This window comes from Pocillopora damicornis, chromosome 4 (genome assembly GCF_964200805.1).
Source record: "Pocillopora damicornis chromosome 4, jaPocDami1.2, whole genome shotgun sequence".
Lineage (NCBI taxonomy): Eukaryota > Metazoa > Cnidaria > Anthozoa > Scleractinia > Pocilloporidae > Pocillopora > Pocillopora damicornis.
In genome coordinates, this window is record NC_142673.1 from 30,888,878 (window position 1) to 30,899,414 (window position 10,537).

Consider the following 10,537-nt stretch of genomic DNA (forward strand, 5'->3'; position numbering starts at 1 on the left):
CCCGGGCCATAAATTATAAATGGCATATGTCCGAAATGACTTATACATTTTACCCTTGAGAAGTGTCTCCTTCGGTCATCACAGTGCGAGTAATTTCAAAATCGTCAGCAGTCAATGGAATCTACCTGATCAGCGGCTGCTCCAAGAAGAAGTGTCAAAACATGGCGCAGGAAAACCTCTGAAAGGTTTGTTTACCGTTACTACGATTCAATCTAAGGACTCCTATTTCTTCGTTTATTTATCACTGATAAAAGAAATGAAGCTGAAAACTCAAACAATTAATGCGGTGTTTTTATTGGCATGATGGCGCAATCTGGACATGTCGAAAGTGAGAATTACTACGACAGACCACCAGCATCAAGAGTGAGTCACTAACATCAAAGATATTAACTACCTTGTTTCTTTATCTTCATTATTATTATCTTTATTTAAACACGGTAGACATAGAAATTTTATCTTGCGGGGATGTGTCTCTGGTCAGGAAAAAAAACTTTGCCAGCTATAAACTACTTGGAACATTGAGCTAAATTATTATGATAGGTTTCATTTAGAAGCAGTTACTCTTACTTGCTTATTTCAAACGTTCCGCGGCGTTTTAGATTAATTACCATGGGTAAAAACACAAAAATCAAAACGCATTTGATTATCAAGACGTAAAGTCTGAGATTTCATTCAGTTCAAATGTTGGAAAGATTGTAGAGTACTCAAGCTCTTAAATCTGTAAGTCCTAACCTAATCGATCATTAGATTTATGCCTCTAATGTTGACCAAGTAGACATAACTGCAGTTTCCCTTAGATGGTTCCAGGTTTGAGCCATTTTCAAAGCAGTTTGATTCTTTTTTAATTCTTTTTGATGATAATGATCTTGAACTCCCTGTTAAATCCTGTGGCTGATGTAAATTTAAATCAAACTAGTGGTTGAAATCATTAACAAAAAAAAGTGAAACCTTGAAAGATACAAAATTGTAGGGGTTGAAAAAGTTATTGCTATACCTGCCAACTCAAATACTTTTTCTTATTGGAGGAGAAAGAGTCAGGGGAATAAAACTCACAAACTCCCTAAGGAAACAACAACTTGAACTTTCCACTTGCACCTAATCAGGTTGTGCACTTGGAAACAGAATAGACTTTTTACACTCCCCTAAATTGTGGAACAATCTTCCGGGCTCTATCAGAAACACCCATTCTTTAAACAAGTTTAAGAAGGCCATTAAGACTTTTTTATTTGCCAAAGCTTTTTAATTCTTTGTATCTAATTTCATATTTTCACATTTTCTTAGTGATCATTTTTATTTATTTATTTAATGTTTTTTAAAAATTTTTTTAAAATTTTTTATTTTTTAGTATCTATGTGGGGGTTGAATTTTTAACATTTAATTGTAATGCGCAATTGAAAATTCTTATACTGATAATTGTGCAATATAAGTCTAAAAATTATTATTATTATTATTACTAAATCTGTTTGGCTTCTCCAGCTAAGGAAACCTTTTTTGTTGTCATAGCAACTAACTGCTTTCTGACAAGAACTGAAAAATAATTGAAACTATACCTTTGAGATCCACTGACAGAGCCAACCATGATGCTTCAAAGAGGTTGAGAGACCTCTGCAAGAAAATTTTGATGAGAACTTTCATAATTTAAACAAAGCAGATCTTAACTTCCCTCTAATTTGTTTTATTTTGAGTTGTGGGAAATAGCACAACACTTAATGACTGACCCCAAGGGAAACAGTGAGATTTGTTTCCCATTGACCCTACATATTCCTCATCAGCCCCTAATTTTCAGTGACAATTATATCTTTAGGACTGGTTACATCACACAAATCAGTCACTCACTAGACTTAAAGATGTTAAAAAGACTTCAATTTGGCTGAATGGAGGACCACGTGAGAGAGAAGTAAATTGCCAGTGTAGCTACAGGAGTAAAAGTAGAGACAGCTTCTTAAGTTTGGAAACTGGGCCTCCTCAGTTACACATTGACAGCCAAGAGACAGCCAGGTAAGTGACATCATGTCATGCATTATCCTTTTTTACATACTGGTAAGTCAAGGGTCGAGGAAGTATTTTCCTTGTTCAGCTGTTAGATGTGTGACCCAACATATCTTATGTACATTGTGTAAATGTCTTATTTGCAATGAAAATGTTCAAGTTGTCGTAAGGTTGTTGACAGTCACGTTAGTTGTAAGTCTCATATGTCACTCATGTGAATTTTAAACTTATGAACCCAAACACTTAAATTAAGTGCATTTTATCATTGAGCACTTGAAGAGATTGGACTTGCTAAGAAGTAAAATCTGGGTTGTAACCTGGTGGTAGGATCTGTTGGTTGAATGAGTTCAAATTCTTGTACAAACACATCATTCTGTAATTTAAAATGCTTTATTCATTGGTTCATTTAAGTACACCTCTACAGAAACTCCTCTGCCTGAAACTACCAAATGCTTTTCTGTTCACTGACTTGTAAATGCTGTTTCTGTTTATTTGTTGATTTAACTCATGGAAAATATTTGATTGATTCATGATGTTCATGTTGTTCAATAGCATGAAAGACTTGTCCGTACCTGAAATGATGAAACAGTTCCACGAAAGGCAGAAATCCAAACTAAAAAGAAGGCCCCATTCATCTACTGTGTATTCATCCAGGAGTGCAGAGAAGAAGCAAGACTGTCAGAAACCCTCTGAAAACAACTACAGTGCATTTATTTCAGGTTGCTAAAATTAATTGATGCCAGGACTCACCAGGAGGCTTGGCAAAAGTACTGTTTTTTGTTTTGTTTTCCTGGTATCTGGTGAAATAGGTAGAATTAATTAGGCTCAGGTAAACAAATGGCACTAAGACAACATCATAATCATTTTATTGTCATGCATTTTAAAGGCAAGAATTTTTGCAAAATAAGTGATCAGAAATGAAAAAAAAAATACATAAGTTGATAATAATACAGACTGAGATATTTCTTCTGACCATTTACCTTTAAAAGGCACTGAACATTTATTTAAAACAATGTACTATCATTCCTACTACAATTGGTGTTGTCATCTGTGATTGCAAATATAATTTCATTCATGAATGACATTCAATTTATTTTTAGTAAAAGGGCAAACAGTGACACGTCAGCATCGTCCACCTCCAGGGTCCTTGCCACTCAGGGAAACAAAGAAAGATGATACTTCTTACAAAGGTTGGTAGAATGAACTTGACTATCAGCAAACAATCAAAACACTAATGGGATACATCTCCTCTAATATCCTGAATGCAATCATAATTTTTTTTTTTTATAGGTCTGTTTTTTCTAATGTGTTTGTTTTTTTTCCACGTTCGTATTTATAGGATTAGTGTATCTTGATCGTCAGCAAGAGGAGCTGGATCGCAGCTTGGCACCGCATGACCTTTGGCGATACTCTGCGGCATTCTGTGAAGATGAAGATTCTGAGAGTACCAATCCCCCTCCACCACCTCCCAGAGCCTCTCCAGAACCATCGTCACCAAAACTAAATTGGCCTGAAGTTTTACAATCAGCCGAAGAAGCTTACAGTGAGGAAGACGATGATGATGATTTGGTCGATGAATCTCAGGAGACAAGGTCGATATCTTCGGCTGGCTCGCGTTCTTTGGTGTTCGCAATTCCAACAGGAGGTAATGAAGGTACCGAAAGTGATGATGAACAGACTCAGAGTCTCTTAGACACTGGCAGAGTGTCTTCTGATTATGTTGCCAGGAGCGAGTCTATGCTTCATAAAATATGTGATAAAAGTCAAGCAGAGAGTGCTATAATATCTGATATGCTAGTCGACATGAAAAGCACGAACGAAAAGATCAGTCAGCTTCGAATCAGCCCAAGAGATTTAAATCTGGAATTAACCTGTGACGCCACAACCCCTTCAGTTCTTTTGGCAAAGATGGAAATAGAATGCACCGCTGGCACTGATCAAGAAACAACGCCACAACATGAAATCGGATACGAAACCATGTGGGTTGAAGAGCCTCAGGTCTCGAACAGGTTGAATGCTCTTTCCAACCGATTTCCCAGAGCCTGTTCAGCAAGATATATGACTCAGCATAAAACTTCGCGTGTTAGAAAACAACAAAGCGAAAGTTCTCTTGCACTGAAAGGAAAAACAATGGAATTCTTCAATCCGGAGGACTTAGTGGCGAAAAACCTTTCAAGAGACCAACGAAAAAATCCAAGACATAATTGCTTTACTGGGGAAGAACATGAAATGCTTGAAAAGAGAGAAGACACCGATTCAGACAAGGTGGGTTGAAAATGTGCCGATTTGCGCAATGTGTAATGAGTAATGAGACTAATGAATAGTAAGAGTTGTACTTTTCTTCACGGTGTACATGTATATCCACCACTAAACAAGTTGCATTTTACTCCTTTTTACAATTTGAAGAGACATTATGCGCAGAGTGTTCATGTTCGACTCCATAATCGTTAATATGCATCATTTTTGCGTGATATTTTCTGCGAAATGTTTTCTTCCACCTTGATGAGCTTGATTTCGTGTTTCAAGCAAAATTGAATACTTTTTCAGGTTGTTACAAAACCGCCGTTACCAAAATGGAATACCTCAAAAACCAAGAAAAGACATAAATTAAAACAGAAACGACAGTCTGGCACTGAAAATTCAAGTGACAGCAGTATCCTGGATCAACCATCAAAGTCTTCTCTGCGAAAGTCAAGCTCTGAAGGCAATATCCATTTGTATCAGGCAGCAGATACCAATTTGTCACTGGGCAGCAATCTGAAACTCAAATCTGTAACGTTTAGACGAGATGTTTTGAGTCAAGTTGATGACGTTAAAATTCCCCTCGACTCTTCTCAACTCCCCACTTACTCCAGTGTTGAGGCGGAAATTGTCGCCAAACCTGCTGTACAAACTTGTGCTTGGTCTCAAAGTTCAGGAGTTGTTATAAACAATGGTTTGGAAATGAAGGAGGCTAACCTACAGGAACAAGAAATCTCAGCAGTAGAGATTACCGACAAAGAATCAAGACTCAGTCAAACTCGAAAAACAGCTCAAAGTTTACGACCAAAACTTTTGGCCAAAATGAAAGAACTGCCAGGTGATGAGGAACTATGTCCGTGCAGAACAGTTACCAGACCCACCACGGCTTTGATAACAGAGTTAAGGAACTCGAAATCTAGAACAAAAGAGACATCCTTGAAGAATGATAAATTATTAGTATGTTTGTACCTTGCTTTACGATTTGTCTTGGTGTTCAATCAAGTTTTTTTTTATAGTTTAGTAGGTTGTCTTTATTACCGGCCATTCAAATAAACCGTTATCTCACATGGAACTCCTCTTTACAGAAACATCGTGTTATTAGGCCCAGCTCCGCGCCGCTCAAACGCTCGTCAGGCAACGGAGATATATTGAGACTAGAAAAACCTCACTCACCAGGTAGCAAACCTCGTGCCATGTCTGCTAAAGGACAGGTTTGTGTTTATCAGAATACATAATAACCATTTAATGAAAGCATCGCTGAGTGCTACAAGTGTTTTTAGGGTGTTTTGCATATCATTGCAATTCCTTTATAGGTTTGCTTTTATACCAGCTATAATTTTCCGCACGGAATGTTGGGATTTTACGGATCTCTGAACGAATGGAAGTTGATTATCTTTTAACAGCGAAAAAGGACCGGATCTGAAGGAGGACAAACCCGCTCCAGGCCTTCTTCAGCCCATGTTGGCAAGTTAAGGTGAGAGTAAGGCAATGTTTTTTGTTGTCTGTAGAAAAACCTACATGGAGTTTTCTCTGTCAGGCTCGTTATTGTGTTCGCATAGTAAAGTTCATTGAGCCAAGTCAATTTGAAATAATGATGAATAACCTTTGAAATCGTACACAATTGTCGGTATTGTGTTTTCAGTCTCAGGACACCAATCTCTTGGGATTCTGTTCACCAGCGAGAATAGTTAGCAACCGGGTCTTTTGATTGAACTACTTGTTCTGTGCTTCTGTGCTGCAATTGCTTCTTTTTACAATGAATTATCTGTGTTCTTCGTCCAACTCGTGTAGCTCCAAAGATGCTCGTAGGAGCCGTGCCGCTGCTAAAGTTCTCAAAGATGGATTCTTGTTCAAGGAAAAACCCCCGCCACCATTACCAGCAGGTATTAAACATAAGTCGTCTTTGATTTGACCAACATTTTAATTTTCATTTTGATGTTTCTGTTCGTTCTGTACTACTTCTGCTTCAACATTTGTTTTCTTTACAGCTTCAAAGGAAAGTCAAAAACGGAGAGAAGAGCAAGGAAGATCGAAACAAGACAACAACAACAAGAGTCTCACACTGCCGTGGAATAAGGTAGTGGCAATGAAAAACGACAAATTGATGTAGATAAGTGCTAATTTTCTAAACTTAAGTGTTTGAATGTTAAGGTGGTTATTTTTGCAAGTAAAAACAAGTCCAAGTGATAGGAGCAAACACTTTTCATTGAAATTCTAAACAATTCTTTTTTCCAAAGAGTAACTGTGCACAATATATTTAAAATTCCCACCGGAACTGCTTAAACCTGGTGTTTTTTTTAGTTCTATGCCAAACAAAATGTGAAATGTGTCAAACTTACCCGAAAATTGTGAAATTACTAGTTTTCTCGTTTGAAGTATAACGTGTAGTCTATCAGTACTATGTCGGCAAAGTGTCGTTTATTAGTGAATTTTATGAAATTAAAAGGAAGAAGAAATTGTAGCCTCGGAAGAATGCCATGAGGTCTTCGCGCGCCTGCAGGAGAAAGGAATTGATGTTTCCATGGATACCATCAAAAGGTAAATTAACATCAGTTTAGCGTAATTTGAACCTAATTGACCGCTGACGTCATTTTCAGTTTTTGACCTGATCGTAGATTTTGCTCTTAATCGATTAAAATCAAATCTCTTCCCCTCATTTGCTGAACGATAATTTTTTTTTTTAGAAAAAACTGTTTGCTTCGTAGTTTGGAAGACATTCCACCCAAGTTTTACTCTGCGTGGCTAAACTACAAGTGAGACAGAGAAAGAAAACCCATGTGAGCTTAGAAAGCTATCGCAATAACAGCGCTTTTAATTTTGTTTCCCCTCGGCCTTGCCTTTCGCATTATCTTCTTCCTCTCCGTTTGTTCGTTTGCCACGTAGGTTAGCTTTCTTTTTGTTTCGTAGCAACAAATGTTTTGAACTTAAATTTTATATTACAGAGGATTGATGGCGCCGGCGAGAAGGGCTGTTGACTACCAAGTGACCGGTTTGAGTTTGAGCTCTAAGTGAGTAATGTATTTCAGCTGAACGTTATATTGATCATTGACGCCGTGAAAAATAGAAGGAAGTCCAAAGAAATCAGAGTTAAGGGTACACTCTCTTTATCCTGTCTGATGCAAAGTACATTCCTGTTTGTGTGGGATCCTCGGTTGTTTTACATTCTTTGTACAGCTACCTTGTAATAACGGCTATAATCTTATTTTTATATTTGACTTTTTGAAGCTTTTGTAGCAGAGTGAGCCATACAGAGATTAAGTAGCTGTGTTGTGATTACGTAATCTGCGTTGTTCCACTAGTAACCCTAACTACTTATTGCATCGGGTAGACTGTCAGTCAAAATATTTCTTGTGCAATGTTTTTCGCACAGTCTCCTTAGCAGACCAGAAAATTGGCTGACAGAAGAACACGCTCGTGTGCAGATATGGGAAAAAGCGCTGAGTAAGTGTGACTTTTTAATTTTAGTGTTTTATCATGTGTGAAGTATTTTTTCGATCTGATAAGCCTCTTTTTTGTTCAGTGACCAGGAAACTCATTAATGTCTGTTGCTTGCGGCGACCTATAAACGCGTCTTTTGTTATGCTGTCTTTGTTCTTGTTTTTTAGTGAAACAGACGCAGAACTTTAACTCTGACTGCCTGATAAATCATTTGTGAATAGTCTTTGACATAAAAACTGAAACAAAGAACTCATATGCATGGGCTTAAATTTTGGAAGCACTCTACCGATCCTATGCAATGACAAATTCATAGCTTTTCATTAGTTGCAACAAATTACTTATTTTCTTTTGCAGAAAATTCCAAGTGATGTATGCGAATTGTCTCGACATCAAACGGAGGGTGCAGTTCTGAAACTTGTCAAGTGCGGTGTACTGCTCTGTTGATGGAGCTTAAAAATGTTGGTGTTCCTTTTGTCTCCGATCAATATGGATTCGTTTTTCAGATGTTCGTGCGATTCACATACAGAGCTCTAAGTACTTGAACATTCGCAAGGAGCTAGGGGTGTTGGCAATGTTTCACGGTCCACTGGCACCGCTCGCAATTGACAAGGTCTAATGGACTTTCTATGTCAGGATTTGTGGCATACATGTGGAAAGTTTATTGACTTAAAATGGAGCCATGAGGTGCCCTCATATACATCTTATTTATACAAGCCTACGTCTTTGTAAGGAATATTGGAAAGAGTATGTGTGAATAAAGAACTAATTATTTTCCTTGACCATGTTGACATGGAGTTTATGTCAGTTTGACTTCGTATGCATTTTAGCACGATACGTAGTTGCTAAGAGGAAAATTTCTTGTCATATTGGGCCTTGATTTGATCACTAGAATGAAAACGAGTGGTTTCAATAGAATGCTTGGATTTTTAACCTAAGCCTGATTCAACATACTTGTAATAAGAACATGATTATTTTCGTTGTGGTCAAGGAGTGGTCATTGTATTTCTTAACAAGCTTCAAGAAATAAGTATTTTGGACTTTATTGATGCGGATTGTTGTCTCGAAGGTGAGACGTATGCTTTGGCAGCAAGTAGGTCTTCATCAATTTTGAGACGAAGCAATTTTTTCCTCGCTCAGTTGTGGCTTTAAACTCCACCACAGAAACAGCCGAGGAAAAGAGCTAGACACCCTTAAGCATTCGATCGTTTTGAAATGAAGCTTTTTCAGTGATTGTTAGTTATAACTGTAGGTTATCTTGTTGGCCTTCAGCTTCTAACCCAAATAAGAGCTAACTCTTTTCCATGAGGGCTCAAACTTGTGAATAACTAATGCAGGATTTTGTTGGTAAAGTTGGTTGCAATTGATTACTGCTCTGATAATCACAAGATCCATTAGAATCCGTAATAAGCGATTTATATACAAACATTTCATTTGGGATCACAGCACTTATTAATTACACCACGGTTTAATTATAGAACACTCTAACAACAGAGCAGGAGAGAATGACGTAGAAGAATAGTTTGTTTTAATTTATTTAGTAATCTTAAACATCTTACGAAAATAAACTATGTTTGAATCACTGAAAAAAGATTGTTTAACTTGGTTTCATAGTAATGTTAAGGAATTAACTTTGTCTTAGAACCCCTTCGAGTCAGTTTAGAAGTGTGCAAAGACGAGGTGTGTTAAACATTGTTATGCACACCCCGCACAGGCAGGAAGGCTCTCGCTGTGTACTTAACAGCAGTGATGGAAAATACCCGGGACTATTTACTTCAATATCTTTACTCTTCGTCAGGAGTCAGTTCCTTTCTCGCTGGTTGCTTTCAGATACACGGTTCATCTGTTAAAGCTTTGTCCTTGCCGCTATAATAGGTGTGACACGCATCAGGAGTTTTCATCTGATTTAGGTTATCAATGTCTTCAATTCAATTCTAATCAATTCTTCATTTAATCACAGTTTTCTTGTTCAGTTTACCGGTGGCATGTTGTACTTGTGAGGTATTTGCGCACTGCGAACATGTGTTCTTAAGTGTGACATGCTGGGAATGTATCAGTGTTCAATTACCTTGGTAGCTATTTTTTTTTATCAGACTGCGGCCTGTTTTAGTGGAATGTTCAGTTAGATATCGTATGCCGACGATATTTTCTTATTAACTGTGGGAATACAACTAACAAAAGGGTGGTAATTACTCCCCCTGCTCAGCTACACACAACAACTGATGACTCCTTCCGACACTTAAGTGCCCACCTTTGTGTTAAAATCAATGAATTGGATTCTCTTTTATTTTTATGTCTGAAATATTTTAGTCAGTTATTACGTCCTCCCGCGATTGCTACAGAAATGTTCATTAATTCTCCTTGTGAAAGGTGTTTGGCATCACTTGACCATTAAACATATTCCTCAGGTTATAATATTCTAAGAACTGGGCGACGCTTCTAGCAGCTATTTTTTTAACTTGTCTTCGAGTGAAAACCACAGCTACTTAGTCTTTGTATGGTCTTTGTTTAAGTCTGCCACAAATGTAAATTATGGGGCGCTGTTCAAAGAGAAATGGTAATGAGGTCTTCAACTGTCCAAAAAAAACTGGGCTGAATGATTGTTTCGTACTTGTCGACAAAAAATGATAATTTTTACTATATCATCTATTACTGTCTATGGTTACTTCCAAGGACACCTTTATTATTGGACTTATAACGTTATTTCCTATCATCCTATCTAAACCAATTATCTAGAAATTATTGGTGAATTAATTTAGAACTTCGCACAAGAGTCGTGACATGTAGAGAAATAGGGCTAGCTAAATGGAAGATAGACGACATTCTTCAAAACGCCGGAAAATACGCCGGTGATACTGAGTTCTTTACAAGA

General features: G+C 37.4%; 1 protein-coding gene across 1 annotated transcript; it reads left to right on the top strand.

The window, feature by feature from the left end:
- The first annotated feature begins 134 nt into the window (after positions 1–134).
- Positions 135–9,256, top strand: LOC113681705 (uncharacterized). The gene is made up of 14 exons (XM_027198820.2): positions 135–363; positions 1,805–1,998; positions 2,542–2,708; positions 3,090–3,179; positions 3,329–4,254; positions 4,537–5,187; positions 5,316–5,441; positions 5,634–5,704; positions 6,022–6,113; positions 6,219–6,307; positions 6,677–6,768; positions 7,173–7,238; positions 7,601–7,671; positions 8,023–9,256. The coding sequence occupies exons 1-14, from the start codon at positions 301–303 to the stop codon at positions 8,034–8,036; spliced, it is 2,712 nt and encodes a 903-aa protein (XP_027054621.2). The 5' UTR covers positions 135–300; the 3' UTR covers positions 8,037–9,256.
- The last annotated feature ends 1,281 nt before the right edge of the window (positions 9,257–10,537 follow it).